The following is a 19537-nucleotide window of genomic DNA, read 5'->3' as shown; positions in this document are numbered from 1 at the left end:
CTATCCCACAGTGAGCTTCTGCTAACACAATTGTCGCGCTGAATTCCTCAATTGCGCAACATTAAAACTCACCTGTCACCTAACCCTCTCACTAGTGGACAGAGAATGCTGGATACCACCCTATGCATACAAGTAAGATTGTTCCAGAAATACAATGTCACCAAATGGCAAAATAAAACATCACCAACATTGTTGATTTAAGAATTTATAGCTAGAAAGACCCTGATTACCTCATTGGAATCTATTCCGTTATTGACAGACCAGGTGGTTTGGAAATATTCAAGCATCCTTTGCTTTAACTGCTGTGGTAGGTGATGGACCCTTATGAAATCCTTCAGGTCCTTGGTTCTTGTGTGATAAAGAGACCACCTGGAGTACATCCTTTGAATAATAGCAGTCACATTACCAAACACCAAGGCATGCATCAAAGCTGTAAAAGAGAGAAACCATACTGAAGCAGAAAAGAGACCCCACTGTTGCCAAAACTGATGCTGGAGTTACAGGAAAGAAAGAACTTGCCCATTAATGATGGCAACATAATAAAAGGCAAGCAGCAAATGAACTGGAATGAATAAAGTAAGTTTGATAGTGAAAATCAATGACTGGCTCTGCTCTGCTCTGCTGAGAAAGCAGTTTGGAAAATGTAGAGATTCATAAATGCTTTTGTGATATTTCAGTTTAAAACATACTAAAAACCAGAGGACATTCATGAATATTATTAAAACACCAGGAAGTCAGTATATGCAGAATGCATCTTGCAAATTTGTCTCAGAAGAGAGCAAAATGAAAATAAAGGCTGGAGAATTAAAATCTGCTATATGCTACGTATACATTTGCTCAGCCACCTATAATTTGAACCTGTAATAAAACTTTCCATTTGTCTTTATGCTGGTACTTCTGCATGTTGCACAGTTCCTACTTGGAAATGTTGGGCAGCAGAATCTAAACCCCCAGATCTGTTGTGTGGATACATTGAAGAGCTAATATTTTTTCCAAATCTTATAACATAAAGATTTTTCAAACTATCTTTCTCTTTCCTGGCATATGCTACCACTACTTCACCACCCTTCAACAAATGAAAATTGTTTCTTGTTTCTACATTACATTCCTGACCCAGATAATAACTGTAGTCCACAGAGAGAACTAAAACTGAAAGAATATATTTTATGTTCCTAGAATATTGTTATTGTTTTTTTAAAATAAAAAACCTTAATATTTTAAACAACATAACATGTGTTCCTTATCCATAGCTAAAAGAATTAAGGTTATTTCTAATTTAGTAAGCTGCACTCCATGGCATTTTAAACAGTGATCTCAGCCTATTAGAATTAATGTGAGTTTTGCCATTGAGATCCAGTCAGAAAATGTACCTGAGAGTAACTTGGATTTCTTCTTGAATATTTCCTAACTACGTCCCCAGCGACCAGTTCCATTCTGCTCACTTACCTTACATTAATATTATTATAGGTTTTGCTTAGCTAATTATGAGAGTAAACCACATAAAGTTTACTCATCTAATTAATAAGACACTGCTCCTCTTTCAGCTGATTATAATCACAGCTATTTGTTTTCAAAACAGAACAGGGATATTAATACAGCTGGAAGGAAGACTGTTTTTCCTCATTCCCCAGCCCCCCTCCTTTTTGCATGAATATTTTCCTCAGTGTTGTGAATATCTCACACTGTCAGCTTTTCAATTCCTTCTTAATGAGGAAGTTATAACAGAGAACAGCCATGCAGCCTAGGTCTGGGGTGAACATTAGGTAATGATAAACATTCAGCACCAAATCTAGGACAATCAGTTCAATATCACAAGCGGCTTTACATAATAGGTTATTAGTAGATTACTTCAGTGTGATATTTGATAGCAGTAACTTTCTTTTCCAGTGCTAACTCAGGTTTGTTTGTTTTGTCTTTTTGTATATTTCTATTGTATTCAGCAAGCTCTAGGTTGCTGGGTTCTCCTTTTACTCATGGTGGGGACATGAGTGCTGCTGAACTAAAAGATCACAGCCATGCAGCGTGGTTCCAAAGCAAAATCTGAACAAAACAAAGGTCCGTATAGTTAAAGCTATGGTTTTCCCAGTAGTGATGTATGGAAGTGAGAGCTGGACCATAAAGAAAGCTGATCTCCGAAGAATTGATGCTTTTGAATTCTGGTGCTGGAGGAGACTCTTGAGAGTCCCATGGACTGCAAGAAGATCAAACCTATCCATTCTTAAGGAAATCAGCCCTGAGTGCTCACTGGAAGGACAGATCCTGAAGCTGAGACTCCAATACTTTGGCCACCTCATGAGAAGAGAAGACTCCCTGGAAAAGACCCTGATGTTGGGAAAGATGGAGGGCACAAGGAGAAGGGGACGACAGAGGACGAGATGGTTGGATGGTGTTCTCGAAGCTACCAGCATGAGTTTGACCAAACTGTGGGAGGCAGTGGAAGACAGGGGGGCCTGGCGTGCTCTGGTCCATGGGGTCACGAAGAGTCGGACACGACTAAACGACTAAACAACAACAACAACATGTAATTTAAGGGTACAGGTGCTGAGAAGAGGGCAATGACCCATCAGTATTAGGGATGTTGTGTTGGATGAGTTTCAGTTAGTAAGGCTTGAGGATGTGGACACAGTGCTTGTATTGTTCTGCACCTTGCACTCTGGTCTCTTGTGTCTATTGGCTGATAAAAACTAGGAGGGAGGGGACAGCAAGCTGGGCTAGGGAGGTGATTGCCTCCTTGCGAGAGGGGGTGGTCCTTGCCTGCTTGAAAGAGGCAGTAGTAATTCCACTCCTCAATAAATCTTCCCTGCATTTGGAAAATCTAAGTAATTATCAGCCAGTTGCCAGTCTCCCCTTCTTGGGCAAGGTTCTTGAGCTGGTGGTCATGGACCAAGTTCAGGAGCGCTTGGAGGAAAGTGATTTTCTAGATCCATTTCAATCAGGGTTTAGGCCTGGTTTTGGCACAGAAACTGCTTTGGTCACCCTGTATGATCACCTCTGTGCCTTCTGTTAGCTTTGGCTGGTGGGCAGAGCTGCATTCCTGTCTGGACAGGGATAGCCTAACTTCTGATAACCTCTAGATTAGATTACTGTAGTATGTAGTATGTGGACTGCCTCTGAAGATGGTTTGGAAACTTCAGCTGGTGCAGAATTCAGTGGCCAAGCTGCTCACTGTGGCAAGATGGCTTTAGAATATAACAGCAATGCTGGCCAGACTGCACTGGCTGCCAATTAGTTTCTGGGTCCCATTCAAAGTGCTCCTTTTGACCTATAAAGTCTCAACAGCTCAGGACCACAATACCTCAAGGACTGCCTCTCCTCATATGAACAGTTCTGGACCTGGGATCATTATCTGGGATCCTTCTTTGTGTGCCTGCTCCACATGAGGTCTTGAGAGCGCCAACACGAGAATGGGCCTTTTCTGCAGTGGCTCCACGCTTGTAGAATGCTCTCCCCAGAGAAGCCCACCTGGTACCTTTGTTACATATTTATAGGCACCAGGCAAAATCTTTCCTTTTCCACGAGGCCTTTTGGCTAATTAAACAATTTATGAGCATTTAAACTAACTCTCTCCCTCCCTCTCTCTCTCTCTCTCTCTCTCTCTCTCTTGTTTTTCTTATTATCAAATGTATGTTTGTGTTTTTGTATTGCAAACTTCCCTGTGATCTTCGGATAAAGGGCAGTATAGAAATTTACTTAACAATAGTAACAACAACAACAACTTGTTTATCTGTAGCATGCCCCAAACTCTTGCTTTTCAAGGATGGAGTCTAAAGTTCTGTGCTGCACGATGAATATTAATGCTTCACTTGACAATAACTACAACAATCACAGCTGTGTGGTGTGAAATTTGCATGGCTTAATTAGTTAAGCTGCAATGTTGTCAATCTTACAGCCTAATACATAACAAAATGCGTTTTTTTATAATGTTTTCTGACGAACCTCAGCCTTGCTTTAAAAAGGCATCATTGATTAGTTTACTATTTAGAATTTGGTTTAATTTGTACTGAAGTATGAACTGAAAATATTCCCTCACCCCCAGCCCAATGTTGTTACTTTAATAGAAAATTAGAGTTGTTCCCAGACTTTTAATAAGAACAGACACTGCTATTTACAAATGGAATTTCAATAAAATGACTTCAACCAGTCCTATCACTAGTAATAACAACCGCTAAGGGCTCTTCTTCCTATGCTGACTCTGGAAGGCACATGGCTGCTCCTACAATTATTAACCCTTCACGGTGCTGTTGCATGCACCATAGTTCTGAACTACTGCATTCCTACCCCCACCCCCACCCCAGGTTCTCCCTTCTGCACTTAATATGTTTACTTACCCCCTATCAGCATTGTGCAAATGGAAAAAATCTTTTCAGCATCAGTGTTGGCTGAGACGTTACCAAACCCAACGCTGGTGAGGCTGCTGAGGGTGAAGTAGAGGGCAGCAATATAGGCACTTCTGAGGGATGGGCCTCCTGATGTATTATTGCCAAGGTAGGGAGACTCCAAACGTTTTCCTAGTTCATGAAGCCAACCTGAAGTCAAAGAAACATAGCCTGTGATCAAACTCTACGGAGCCACCATTCTGCTGCTTCATAATACCTTGAATCCAGAAGATAGGATGTTTGCTACTTGATTCTGAAAACAGTTAAGTGCATCCACTTTCAAATATCTTACCAGTCACCTGCAGGCTGATATACTAGCTAAGGACACAGGAATCATTTCTACTATGAAGATGACACATTTAAAAACAAACAAACATAATTCTACTGCCTTGGCTCATGAGACAAGTCTCTGTACTGATGTAGGATGTTCCAGATTGACTACCAAAATGGTAAGTGCATGTACACCCCACTTTTCCTTCAAACTCCCTATCAAAACCCACCTCTCCAGTGGAAATGTTCAAGCGTTCTGCTCATAGAACGGATGGTAGCACTTCAGACTGCAGGCAGATGGTCAAATTCTTAACTGCTCCTCTGTGTCAAAAACTAAACAGCACAGTAACCAAAGAGTTGGCATAGAACCTTTCTCCCTGCTCTACTGTTCCATCTGCAGGGCTTGGGTCTACAGGAAAGAGCATTCAAAACTGAAATACTTTCAAATCCAGAAGGCATTTTTTTTGGGGGGGGGGGGGGAGTTGTTATTTGACATGTGGCCTGCATCTTACCAGATCATTTCCCCAGTCTTCCATAACCTGCAATGTTCCTCAGATGAAAATAGAGACATTTGGCTTCTGTGTTTCTGTTGCTGGCTCCGCTGGAGTTACTAATTCCCAGACAACTGGTCCTCATTGACTCACCCCCCCATATTTTGGCTCCCCCAGCCCCCCCCCCGAGCATTTTCTACCAGTGGAAGGGTGGGCGCCACCACTGGAACACAGCACAATTCTTTCCAGGGCAGCAGCAGCCATGGAGAGACAATGGGATGCTCCCTCATAGCCACTGCCACCAACGCTCAGTGTAAGCACCAGTTCATCCTCCCCCCTAAGCTTGGCGGAGGCATCACTGGCAGGGGAAATAGGGACATTCTGGGATCAAATCAGAAGCCAGGATGGCTTTTGTAATTCTGAGACTGTCTGAAATATACTGTACTCGGAGTCCTGCAGTGATTTCATGCTCTTTATTGCAGCTTGTAAAACAGTGATTGAATTTCCCCCCAAACCTCAGGCCTTTATATACATTATTTACACAATAAGTCCCGTCTGATTGGCTGCTTCTGCTTCCCTCCTGGAGTCTGATTGGTCTTCTCCTGCAGGCCAATCAGTTGTTGCAGTCAGCCAATCAGCCAGATGGACAAAATTCCTACCAGGCCCCCGCTCCAAAGCAGACGACCCCATGACAGGCATAGCAACGTCAAAGCGAACAACCCTATTCTAGGGAGGGAGGGACGGGCAATCCAATGCACGGGCGAAAAGAGGAAGCCCTAGCCTCGTGCAAGGAGTTTTACTATTTCTGGCTGTCAATCAATAAATGGCAACATTAACTTCTTCCCAACAACAAGGGAAGCCCCAATCGCATCAGTGGCCAACGATCAATTAGCCCGCCCCCCAACTTTGGAGTGTCCTGGCGGCCCCCACCGCAACACGTGCTCTCTATGAAGGAGAACACGCTTTTAGACAGTCTCCCATCATTGCACTGAAGTTGCATTTTATTTTATTTTTAGTAATTTTGCTAAAAGTAATTATTTCTTTTTCTCTATGTCTGTTCTTAAATGGTAAGGTGGTTGGTGGTATTGCAAAGGAAAGCAAAGGCATGAAAAGGAATCAAAAAACCGAAGGGGTCTTTTAAGAACATGAGCCATTGTTAGGGAGCAATTTGATTCTTCTGAGCAGCTCCCTTTTTGTGTTTTGAAGTTTTAAGATTCCGAGTATAACACAATGGAAGTGTAATTTGGTATTCTGACCTATTTCGAACAAATCTTTGTGGGATTTTCCTGCATGGGGTTTCTATTTTTGACCTGGCATAAAGCTTGAATTTGCTGATTTAAGCACAGTGACAGATAGAAAGACAGAAAGCTTTAGAGTTTAAAAACACTGCTCTTTACAATTACTCTGTCTGTTCGCAAAAGCTCCTTACAATATTTCTTTTACAAAGTGAACAAAGTTCTTCTATTTGAAACACCAGGCGGTAAATTTGTGATAAAACAACTCATAATAGTTTAAATGACCAGAGAGTATATTTTCTTTTTGTAAATCAGGATACATACAGTAAAAGGTAAAGGTAAAGGTACCCCTGCCCGTACGGGCCAGTCTTGACAGACTCTGGGGTTGTGCGCCCATCTCACTTAAGAGGCCAGGGGCCCGCGCTGTCCGGAGACACTTCCGGGTCACGTGGCCAGCGTGACAAAGCTGCATCTGGCGAGCCAGAGCCGCACACGGAAACGCCGTTTACCTTCCCGCTGGTAAGCGGTCCCTATTTATCTACTTGCACCCGGAGGTGCTTTCGAACTGCTAGGTTGGCAGGCGCTGGGACCGAGCAGCGGGAGCGCACCCCGCCGCAGGGATTCGAACCGCCGACCTTTCGATCGGCAAGTCCTAGGCGCTGAGGCTTTAACCCACAGCGCCACTTGAGTTCTAACAAAACATGCGTAATTTGTTAACAAGCTGTACCACATGACAGTTAGAAAGTAAATATTACAGAAATAGTGTTCATATTGCCCTAGAATAGCTTTGCCTCGATTCCTGTCTATGCCTCATACTTTTTGAAAGCTCATTATTAACTTTTTGAAAGCTCATTATTAACTACATATGATAGTTTGATCAAGTGTGAAATACATTTAAAGAACAGAGTATGCACACACAAAACCCTGAGAATGCTGAATTCTGGCCTCGATGTAAACTTCTATGGGAGCAAGACAGGGCATGTGACCCTCTATCAAGGGCAACAGAAGGCACCAAAGACTCCTGAGAGCTATGTGCTGGCCTATCAAACCACAGAGGACTAAGAGCAATGACTAAAGGGAAAGTCAGCGTTGTCATTGTGTAGCAAACAGATCCTTGAGACCAGGGAACAGAACAGACTACATCTATATTCTCCTGCACTCCTTGACATTTATTGCCTTGTACTGACCCCATTGGTTTCAGTTTTCATTAAAACAGTCTGTAAATAAGCTAATAGACTGTATTGTTCATTTTGGAGTAATAAAATTACATTTGGAGTAATAAAAGTACTAGAAGTGAAGGAAACCAAACCACTAGCTGCAAGACCCTTTGATGGCATCTTGAATAAATGACAGAGCATGTCCTTGAACTGGTCTCTGGAATGATTTGGGCTTTCCCTAAAGAATCCTGGGAACTCTAGTTAAGCATGATGAGATTTGTTAGGGGGCCTCTTTTGACCCCACAGAGCTACAATTCTCAGAGAGAGAGGTTTAACTCAATCCATCTTCCCACTGAACTCTGGGAATTGTATTTCTGTGAGGGGAGTAGGTATATCCTAACAACCCTCAGCATGCTTAAGGAACTACATTTCCCAGGATGCTTTGGAGGAAGCAATGACTGTCTATAAAGTTGTATACAGTGGTACCTTGGGTTAAGAACTTAATTCGTTCTGGAGGTCCGTTCTTAACCTGAAACGATTCTTAACCTGAGGTACCACTTTAGCCAATGGGGCCTCCCACTGTGACTGTGTCACCGCCACACAATTTCTGTTCTCATCCTGAAGCAAAGTTCTTAACCTGAGGTACTATTTATGGGTTAGTGGAGTCTGTAGCCTGAAGCATCTGTAACCTGAAGTGTCTGTAACCCGAGGTACCACTGTAACTTTAAATACACAGTGCAGATGGTACCTTAGATGTCTATCCTCACTTTATAAGTAGGAAGGGGGTACACATGGGTGTTTGGTTTCAATACATTTATATTCCACTTTTCCTCTAGGGAGCTCAAGATGGTTCACAAGGTGCTGCCCATCTCCTTTTTATCCTCGCAACTATCCTGTGAGGTAGGTTAGTCAAAGAGACAATGACTGCCCCAAGGACACTCGGTGAGCTTCATGGCTGAGTGGGACTTGAAAACTGATTTTCCAGTTCTTAGTCCAGCATTTAGCAACCACACCACATTGGCGTCACACTACGTTTCCGAGCACAATTCAAAGTGTTGGTGCTGACCTTCAAAGCCCTAAATGGCCTTGGCTCTGGATACCCGAAGGAACGTCTCCACCCCCATCGTCCAGCCCAGACACTGAGGTCCAACTCCAAGTGGCCTTCTGGCGGTTCCTTCATTGCGAGAAGTGAGGTTACAGGGAACCAGGCAGAGGGCCTTCTCAGTAGTGGCACCCGCTCTGTAGAATGGCCTCTCATCAGATGTCAACCATCTGATTTTTAGAAGACATCAGAAAGCAGGGAAGTTTTTAATATCTGGTGTTTTACTGTGTTTGATGATTTAATTTGTTGGAAGCTGCCCACAGTGGCTGGGGCAACCCAGTCAGATGGGCAGCATATAAATAATAACTTATTATTAATATTATTACTAGTTAACAGTACAGAGATGTCATGCTGCTTCTTCTGCACCAGACATCCATGTCTTCACTGTGGATGTCTGCAAAGGAAAGTCTAGGCTCATAGAGCTTTACACAACAAGACTTCCCTGGTCACTCAGGTTATAATTAATTATTATGATGCCACTTATCATTTTCATTCCACACCTTCCTTCTGGCGAAACTTGGGCCCAGCTAACAACAATCTTACAATATAACACAGGTATCATGAAATTATTGTCAAAATTATACTAGATTAATAAAAACCTTTAAAATCCAATGGCTGGTGCTAAAACTCTCATTGTTCTAATACACATCTAAGCACCACAAGCCTAGCAAAACTGGTATGTTTTAAGGTGACGCCTAAACTTTGAGGGATGCGGGTGGCACTGTGGGTTAAACCACAGAGCCTAGGACTTGCCGATCGGAAGGTCGGTTGTTCGAATCCCCGCAGTGGGGTGAGCTCCTGTTGCTTGGTCCCTGCTCCTGCCAACCTAGCAGTTCGAAAGCACGTCAAAGTGCAAGTAGATAAATAGGTACCGCTCCGGCGGGAAGGTAAACGGTGTTTCCGTGCGCTGCTCTGGTTTGCCAGAAGTGGCTTAGTCATGCTGGCCACATGACCCGTAAACTGTACGCCGGCTCCCTCGGCCAATAAAGCGAGATGAGCGCCGCAACCCCAGAGTCGGTCACGACTGGACCTAATGGTCAGGGGTCCCTTTACCTTTTTAAACTTTGTCAGTGTGGGGGACGATATCAGTTAGGAGAGAGCTCCATAAGCAGGTTCCAGTTCCTGTAAAAATGCATAGAGATCTTCCCCCCTGCAGACATCAACGTTAATGGGTAGTCACTATGGGCAGCACCAGGGATATTTGTATCTCATCAAGAGTGAGGCCAGTAGCACAGCCTCACAACCCTTTTAGTTGTGTGGATCCCTCCCCACTTCATGCATATAACATTTGAAATAAAGATAGATGAGTTCTAACTTGAATGACTTGAACACACTGTGTTCAGATTTCCAGGGCAATTGGTGTCAGGCAGAGAAGGTGTTAAGCACATCTACCACATTTAGACTGTCCCATCTGGTCCTTGTCCTCTGTGTTCTTTTTTCAGGAACTCAGCAAGCAAACCTGACATGCACACCCTGAGTTGCGAAGGTGGAGGGGAGGGGGTACCACTTTAGAGCAGTTAAAAAGAAAGAAGAGGCCTCCTTGAATCTCAGTGTTCCTTCATGGTTTGTATCCAGACCTTAAAGTTATTTCACTCCATTTCTCAGATGGTTTTTCAAAATGGCAATGTAATTAAAGTGCGTACAGTTATTAATCAACAAGCACAAAAGATAGGTGGGTGCACAAATGCTTCTCTAAATCAAGGGGATTACTGGACTCATATTATGACCTTTTGGAAATCTCATCCAAAATGAATTGTAGGTAGAGGGATGATTTCACACCGTGTTTTGTTTAACCGTTTCTGGGAAGAGTTCCAGTGTTAGATGAAAATGTAAATGTGTTTCTAGGCTGGGATAGGTGATGACGGTAGCACTTACAGCCAGCAGTACAAATATCTCACATTTTACAAGTCCTCCCCCATTCTTAAATCACAATCTGTCTACGTGTTGCTGCATGCATCCACTTATATATGGCACAAGAAGGCTAGGCCCAACAAGATGCAAACAAACAACAGCAGTAACCAATGTGCAGTAATCCTACTGTTAGTTGCTGGGTCCATGTAATAGAGCAGAAGGTCCAATAGGTCTTCTTTCCCTGATGGTGCAATGATTACAGAATACTAGCTTGGGCATTTGAAGGATGTATAGCAATGAGGAAGGCATCTTAGAAAAATTCCAAAGCAAATTTGCCTGATTAGATTTGGGTGGATAATGACACGAATATTATCACGAGTCCACTTCAGAGTCTGCACTCTGGAGAATCCCTTTACTAGGTGTCCAAGTATTGTGAGCTGCTTCATTACTTTAAAATTGTTTTTTAATTAAAAAAAAATCAAAATAGGGCATCAAACCACCCATATCCTGGGGTGGCTAGTTTGTGGGCTCCTTGCTGCCGCATGCTGTGAAGACAAAAATACAGCAAAATTCCCCCGGGGAGTGATCAGACATGATGATGTTCCAAAACTCTTGAGGGAACAACACAGAAAAAGCATGACTGCTTTCACCATGAAGCACAGAGACACAGAGAGAGTCACCTATGATTTCTGATCTGTTAGGAAAAAGAATGATTAGGAAGGAATATGGCCACCCCAATAGTCTAACTTGAACACTTCTCCAAACTCAGAGGAGAATGAAAGGTAAAGGTAAAGGACCACTGGAAGGTTATGTCTAGTCGAATTCAACTATGGGGTTGCGGCACTCATCTCATTTTCAGGCCGTGGGAGCCAGCATTTGTCCAGAGACAGCTTTTCCAGGTCATGTGACCAGCATGACTAAACTGCTTCTGGCACAACAGAACACCGTGATGAATTCCAGATCACACAGAAATGCTGTTTACCTTCCCACCTCAGCGATACCTATTTGTCTACTCACACTGGTGTTTTCAAACTGCTAGGTTGGCAGGAGCAGGGACATAGCAATGGAAGCTCACCCTGTCGTGCAGATTCGAACTGCTGACCTTACTATCAGCAAGCCCAAGAGGCTTGGTGGTTTAGACTACAGCGCCATCCGCAAAGAGCAGAATGAAGACCCATGAGAAGAATCCTGTTTGTTTCCTTAATTATCCCTCCCCCAATCACTTTATGATTGGAGCAGCCTCATAAAATAAGTCACTGTGATTAAAAGCAAAACCTGTCCGTCAAAGGGGAACAGTCAAACATACAAATTACCACAAACCATACAAAAGACTCCACAACACACCAAGTTAATCTCCAATGTCATTCTGCACATGTGTTCAGTGGGCTCATAGTCACGAGCAAGGGGTCCTGAATTGCAGCCCCTTCTTTGAGCTTTATCTAATAAACACAAGATAGTTACACATTTACAAAATTTACAAAATAAATTTGCAATAAATCTGCCTGTGTATCAACTGGCCACTTAAAATACAGCACTAGCAGAGAATCCTCTGTTTAAGCAGACAGTTTAGGGTCAAAATGGCGCTGTGGGTTAAACCACAGAGCCTAGGACTTGCCAATCAGAAGGTCGGCTCCTGACAACCTAGCAGTACGAAAGCACGTCAAAGTGCAAGTAGATAAATAGGTACCGCTCCAGCGGGAAGGTAAACAGCGTTTCCGTGCGCTGCTCTGGTTCACCAGAAGTGGCTTAGTCATGCTGGCCACATGACCCGGAAAAACTGTCTGTGGACAAATGCCGGCTCCCTCGGCCAGTAAAGCGAGATGAGCGCCACAACCCCAGAGCCGTCCGCGACTGGACTGTTCAGGGGCCCCTTTACCTTTTTTACCAGAAGAAACTTGGGTCTGCCACTGCTAGACTGTATTTTCCATGGAAGTTACATTGTACCAGCCTGTAGCACTATTAACTGCTGCCACAAACTGCCATCAATTTAATTGGTCTTTCCCCTTGTTACTATTTGCAAAACATCAGGGTTGCCTTTCCCAGAACATCAAGAACCATGTCAGATTTCTTCGGGATATTGTGATTAGCTTAAAAATAATGAGTTTCTATTCTATTCTTTTCAAACTATGCATCGTTTTATTTTGGATACTCGGCCTTTATAGGACACTGCAACTGTCTTAAAGCATTTCTTTGCAAACAAGTAAAACTTAGTCCTTGTTCTCACTGATATAGTAAATCAGCATGTCAATCTGCATAGACCAATACTGCTAATTTACTTTGCTGGCTTATATTTTGCTGCCTAATCCATTTATATTTTAAATTGACTGACCTGTTTTAAAATTTCATGCTGTTTTCCAATGCTGATTTTCTCATTTTTAAATGTATTTTATTTAATGACTATGCAAGGTGCCTTATGGAGGCTATGCCCATAAATAAGAATGAAGATGTGTCTTGCCTATAAATCAGGATAATGGTGATGAACCAATCCTATGGTCCCTGGAAGGGTGTCTCGTAGGATTTGGTGGAGCTCTTTCTGTGGATGGAGAGGGATCTATGCCCTCAAAGAGGAAAGTCAACTCCCAGAATTATTCTCTGCTGTCAGTGTTTCCACAACAAAGAGGGGGGAAACAGGGGCATGTCAGGTGTGGATCACTGGAGCTGTGGATCTATGGGGTCTAAAGCCTTACCATTTTCCCAGAATGTGGGAAGGGAGAGGGTTACCCTGCTCTTGGGCTGGTGTATTCCTTTTTCTCCCATTTAGACCAATGGGATGAGATTTATTTTTTTTAAGGCTATGGAAAGCTGGGAAATAAACAACACTGTCTGGTCCACTGGCACAAGCACAATCATCATCATCATCATCTTCATCATCATCTTCATCATCATAACAACAACAACAACAACTTTATTATTTCTACCCTGCCCATCTGGCTGGGTTTCCTCAGCCACCGAGGGCCTTCTGGCACTTTCCTCACTGAGAGAAGTGAGGTGACAGGGAACCAGGCAGAGGGCCTTCTCGATAGTGGCACCCACCCTGTAGAACACCATCCCAACTATCTGATTTTTAGAAGACATCTGAAGGCAACACTGTACTGGGAATTTTTTTAATGTTTGATATTTAATTGTGTTTTTAATATTCTGTTGGGAGCTGCCCAGGGTGGCTGAGGAAACCCAGCCAGATGGGCAGGGTATAAATAAATTGTTGTTGTTGTTGTTGTTGTTGTTGTTGTTGTTGTTCATGTCTACTCAGAAGTAAGCCCCAGTGAGCTCAATGGAACTTATTCCAGGTAAATGTGAACAGAATTTCCACTTCTGTGCCTGTTAAAATGATTGAGAACAGAAACACTAAGCTAGAGCAGAGAGAAAGATCAGATACCTGCCAAGCATTTGTATTGTAAAAACTCAGCTGTGCTCTACTCTTTTGGGTAAAGTGTGATTCTGGGTGCCAGTTCTGCTAATGTATGGCAGCCCTCCTCTGAAGCGGTGACAGTGAAATTAAATAAAAGGAAGCTAGAAGTAGGTCAGCTACAGGTTTCCACGTAAGATTCTCCAGTTGCTATCCAAAGAGCCTGCTGCTAGTTTGCCAAAGCGAACACGCACTTCCCTGGTTACAATGCAAAATGGGTTTTAAAAAACAGCAGAAAATATCACCTGCAGCCATATTAGCCAAGGAAACTGACCAACAGGCTTCAGCTGCACTTGGAATGTTAATATATTGGGCAAACTATCAGCACAATCCCTTTTAACACTGACAATTTCCAAAAGTTATAAGGGGGTGTGAGTCTTCAAGCTAGATCGCCCAAGGGTTGAAAACTGCCAAATGCGATTTTTTGCTTGCTTAGAACTGTTTTTTTGCATCTGGCATTTGTGAGTTAAAAATGTTAATTCATGCTGAATACCATTTTTTAGAAGAAAAGGTACGTAGGTAAAGAAAAGGCAGTCTCATCATTTATTTCTGATTGACCACAAAGTAGAATCTATCTGGTACTGAAAAGCTGGTCCAACATTTATGCCTTTATCTTCTTCTGCTGACTCACATTGTCTCTATCATGCTCCTCTCGATATATTGGCCTTTTTCTCACAAAATGCTGAATGGCTGTTCGGTGTGGTACAGAGGCGTGCCTTGCACCCTTGGCAAGGAGCTATGCAGTGGTACCTCAGGTTGTGCTTAATTCGTTGAGGAGGTCCGTTCTTAACCTGAAACTGTTCTTAACCTGAAGCACCACTTTAGCTAATGGGGCCTCCTGCTACCACCGCGCCGCCAGAACACGGTTTCTGTTCTCATCCTGAAGCAAAGTTCTTAACCTGAAGCACTATTTCTGGGTTAGCGGAGTCTGTAACCTGAAGCGTATGTAACCTGAAGCATATGTAACCTGAGGTACCACTGTATCAGCACACACCGAAAAATCACTTTACTGCAATACCAAACACCTTTGTGCTACGGTGCAAGAAGGACGGGAAGCTTCTCCCATGTTTGATCTTGCTGCGATAGCAGTGGTGCGGCGCCATACTTTCCATACAACATACACTCCATAGTTTGATAGGTGAATTTTGTGCCCCTCCTGGGCCTGGGCCCCCAGTAGGGGCCAGTTTTTCCAACCCCTAGCTTTGTCTCTGGTGTGATGCGGACAAGCCACAGTCAGACTAGAAGATATAAACTTCTCCTCCCCTTTTCCCTTTCTTCCTGTTTAGGTGTAAGAAGTTGGATCCTCCTAACAGAGGGTCCTTGTTGTGCTTGACCCTGAAACTCTTCCCTAACCGGCTTGTGGGCGGGGCTTGCCCCGCTCCAAGCTGGTGGTGCCACAGTTATGCCAATGGCCTTTAGCCAATCAGCAGCATGGCAAGGTTGGGGGTTGGGGGTATCTATTCGACAGCACGACTTAGGGACCTCCTTTTGCTTTGCACTGCCGAACAACTGCCCACCCATCCACCCGTTAATTAGGTTGTGTTTGGCCTTGCTTTGGAATTTGGTTGGTTGCCTGTTTTGGAATGGGGGCCAGGTAGGATTTTTTTTTCCAATGTGGCAGATTGGCTTTGGCCACTTGGTTTTTGCCTACCTCTTAGCAATCATCACAACTTTGTAAGGTTTGGTGGTTAGGCATTGGTTTAGGGGAATGTGGGGAGGGGAGGTGCGGCCATCACCTGCCCCTCCAATGAATAGGGTATTCCTTTAAAGGAATCCGGGGGTCTGGATCTCATCTGAAGTCCGGAGAGGGGCTAGGGCCATGCCAGGAGCCCCAGGAACCCCAGGGGTGAGCACTAGTCAATATACACTGACGGAGATCCCCCTTCTGGTTGTTTACCCTTCCAGGCTTCCTGCAGGGTGGGGCAGGAGCCAAATATAGTTTGATACCAGTGCCTAAGCCAATACCAGTCGCATTTGTTTATTTTAATAAAGTTGTGGCCAAAATTTGCCCATTAACATTTAAACTAAATTCTGTCTCCACTGTGTCTTTATTTCCATTCGGGATGGATTTTGGAGCTCGAAGTACAACTGAAGCTTTTCCCTTCCACTTTAAACTAACCACAGCTTGCTGTGACATTCAACACCAGACAAACTGTGCTTTGCCATAACTATGGTTATTTAAAAACAAGCCAGCTTCAAGCCATACTATATGACATGCTCATCTTCTGCAAGGCTTCTATTTTCTTTTGTGCTATTACTTACCAGCTGTTCAGGTTTGTCCCTACATCTGGAACCCGCTGCTTCTTAGTATCTATCTTTTAAAAAGCTTATGGGAAACTATTAATTCTGAGCAGCATTTTCTTCTGCAAACTCTTACGATGCTTTAAAAAATTCAGAATCTATTGTTTCATACTGCTGTCCACCTCCCCTTTTCATGCCTGTTCCCTTACCACTCCAATTATATTGGTTACATGTGAGCTGAGAATTGTCATTTTTTTATTTTACAGCAGCCAGTAACTGTAGGTGTTTTATAAATAAAATATTATGCAGGTGGGCATTGGCCTGAACTAGCAGGCTCTACTTATGTCCAACCAGCTCCAGGAGGAACAGTCCCATGAGCTCATGTCTGCTTCACTGAAATCTTCCTCTATGACTCAAAACAGTGGTTGCCTTGAAATTCCCAGACTGATGCCTAATTCACTCTGATGTCACATAACTTTCCTAAAGTATAAATCCTATATATTATAATATAAATGCCTCATCAATAATACAGTCATACCTCTTGTTATGTTTGCTTCAGGTTAATTTTTTTTCAGGTTGCATCCCGTGGCGACCCGGAAGTACCGGAAAGGGTTACTTCCGGGTTTCGCCACTTGCGCATGCACAGACGCTCAAAATGACATCACACACATGCGCAGAAGCAGCAAATCACGACCTGCGCACGCACAGACGCAGGTTGCGTTCTGCTCATGTTGTGAACGGGGCTCCGGAACAGATCCCATTCGCAACCTGAGGTACCACTGTCCTCACAAATTCCCTCTTACAAAAAGATGGCAAAAGATGGTTTTGCTGTTTAAGAAAACCCTACATGGAGATGCAGTCGAGCAAGGCAATCAGCGTAACTGCAAATGCTAAGCGATCAAAGAAGGTGCGTGAGTGAAAATATGCCTGTATTGAAATCTTGGCCCAGACACCAACCCTGCCCTCTGATCTCTGGAAAAGTTCACCCAATAGCTTAGACCCTTGTTTACATGGTGTGAAACAGCCCTACTGGAAGTTTGCCCCTTCAAAAAGTGGATGGGAAATCCTCTTGCATCATAAGCTCCCTAGACATGAAAATCAGCACATTGGTAAGAAGACTAGACACAAATCTCTCTCTTTGGTGTGCCAAGTCTCCACAGGCAGGGAATTTTGACATGAATGACAATCAAACCATGCAACACTATTCTTGCACTAAACAGCAATACAGAGGGGTTGTACAGCATTCATTTTCTAAACCTGAGAAACCAGCCCTAAGAGACAGATGGGCACATCTATATGCAACAATACAGCAAGAGCAAAGTGTGCTTCGGTTTCCCCCCACCAAAAAAGCCACACATGCAAAAAACTAAAGGTGTTGCATGTAAATGTATCTTGAGAAAGTAATATCAGAAGTGATCCAAAGTCAGCTTAATTTGCAAACATTCAGATGTACCAGATTTGCAGACTGGAATTATAACTCCAGATTTAAAGACTGAGAGCTTTAGTTACACCTTTGTTACTGCCTTTGTTAGTTACACCTAAATAATGTAATTTGTTTCTGAGGAAGGAAAAAACTCATAACTTGAATTTTAACCGAGGTAGATATATGCCCTCAAGGATATATTCAAAATGCATACCCAGAGCTGCTGACAAGAATTTCTGGTGACCGCAGAAGCACTAATGAAGAGAATGATGAATGCTTCAGATTCCACTAGCATCAGCCCGGGAAAGCTTCCCAACTATTAAAATCTTTCTGTCAGTATTCTCAGAATATGATGTATGTGACGATAATGATCATGGAAAAGATTTTAGCTTAGTGGCTGTCTTGAGGACGCTGATGGAGCACAAGTATGCAACAATAAACTTTGTACAATTAGTACTGCACCATTAAAATAGAAGCATGGGACCAAAGGTCAGTAGACTCCCAAGTTCCACCACTTATTGGTTCAAACATACTGAAGGTGGCACATGTAATATGACCTCCCTTCAGACACAAAAACAAACCATAAAGCAATGCACTTTGGTGAGTAAGTGTAAAAAGCAGACATTTCAGTGACTGGAGAAGGCAAAAGTAGGCTTATTCAAAGTAAATGGAATTAGTTTACTGCTTAAGGTGAAGTCATTTCCTTTAATCATTATACACAAAACAGTTTTGAATTGGTTTTTCTTTCTCTTTTATGATGCTGCTGAAATTATATCTGACAGGTGGAAGATTTGTTCAAGACTCTTGCACAAATAATTTATGGCAGCTTTGATGAACTCAAGGAAGACGCATCTTGACTTTTTGGCCTCCTATTAACCTGCTATCCACGGCTGTCCAGTTCTACAAGATCATGAAGTTCCAAAATATAGAATACATTTTGCAGCCAAGAAGATTTTCAGAGTAATCTGCTTCTTGTCTGCACAGTTCTAAATAGCACTTACATATACATCTAAGAACTCAGAGGGAATCTCTTTCATAATAGACCTCTCTAAACTATAAAGAATTTTTAAATATTATTATGATTTGCCCTAAGCCCACAGAAAATCAGGACCTAAAATTGGTGTTGAAAATATTAAAGAATCAGGTAACCAAAAGCACTGTCGACTCAAAATTAATTTCATTTTCTCCAAAGGAAGTACGGAATATAGAAAGTGAGGAACAAATAATTAGTCTAGAGAGATTTATATACTGTATATATATATAAAACCAGTAGCTATACTTTTGCAAGCAAAGAACTGAAATGCATGCAGTGGCGTAGCGTGGGTTATCAGCACCCGGGGCAAGGCAAGTAATTTGCGCCCCCTAACCCATGGATTTGCGCCCCCTAACCCGTGGATTTGCGCCCCCTAACCCGTGGATTTCCCTAACCCCCAGATGTTGCGCCCGGTGCGGCCGGCCCCCCCTGCACCCCCCACGCTACACCACTGAATGCATGGGTTTTCAGGAGATTCCTGCACATTTGGTTAAAATGCTGTTGCTTTTTTTTAAAAGTTCCTAGAGGTAATGCACAGAGCCCTTGGTCAATGAAGTCAAGTTTCATTGCCAGTGGAAAAATTAACCTGATGAGAAGCTCTGAGAAATGGCTCTCAGGGAAAACAATGGGGCAGATAAGTTCTCAAATTTGAGAAGACTGTGCTACAGTTCTTATAAATCTCCTTATAAGAAAAGAATATGCTCTTAATAAATTCAGTTTAAACCTATACAATATATTTAAATTACAAATGATCTGGAAGTTTTTGTAGTCTTGCTGGTGGTTGGCTGATGTCAGTCTCATTATTTTATACTCAATCAATCAATCAATCAATCAATCAACACACCAGTGTGAGGCAGTAAGTATTGCCTTCACTCTCATTTGGTTTTGGGAAACGTTGCATGAAACTAATTCAGAGTGAGGCAACATTTTCCTGCCCTCACTCTGTAGTCCA

The 19537-nt window shown here is 42.9% G+C and overlaps 1 protein-coding gene across 2 annotated transcripts in view; it reads right to left on the bottom strand.

Moving 5' to 3' along the window:
* The window catches only part of KCNH8 (potassium voltage-gated channel subfamily H member 8), a 159538-nt gene that overhangs the window by 38429 nt on the left and 101572 nt on the right, over positions 1–19537 (bottom strand). For both annotated transcript variants that reach the window (XM_079947190.1, XM_079947191.1), the window contains exons 8-9: positions 4329–4526; positions 231–430 (exon numbers count right to left, since the gene is read on the bottom strand). In XM_079947190.1, coding sequence (XP_079803316.1) covers positions 231–430; positions 4329–4526 — 398 coding nt within the window. The remainder of the gene's footprint in view (positions 1–230; positions 431–4328; positions 4527–19537) is intronic.

The sequence above is a fragment of the Podarcis cretensis genome (genome assembly GCF_951804945.1).
Source record: "Podarcis cretensis genome assembly, chromosome: 12".
Lineage (NCBI taxonomy): Eukaryota > Metazoa > Chordata > Lepidosauria > Squamata > Lacertidae > Podarcis > Podarcis cretensis.
This window is presented reverse-complemented; position numbering and strand designations above follow the sequence as displayed.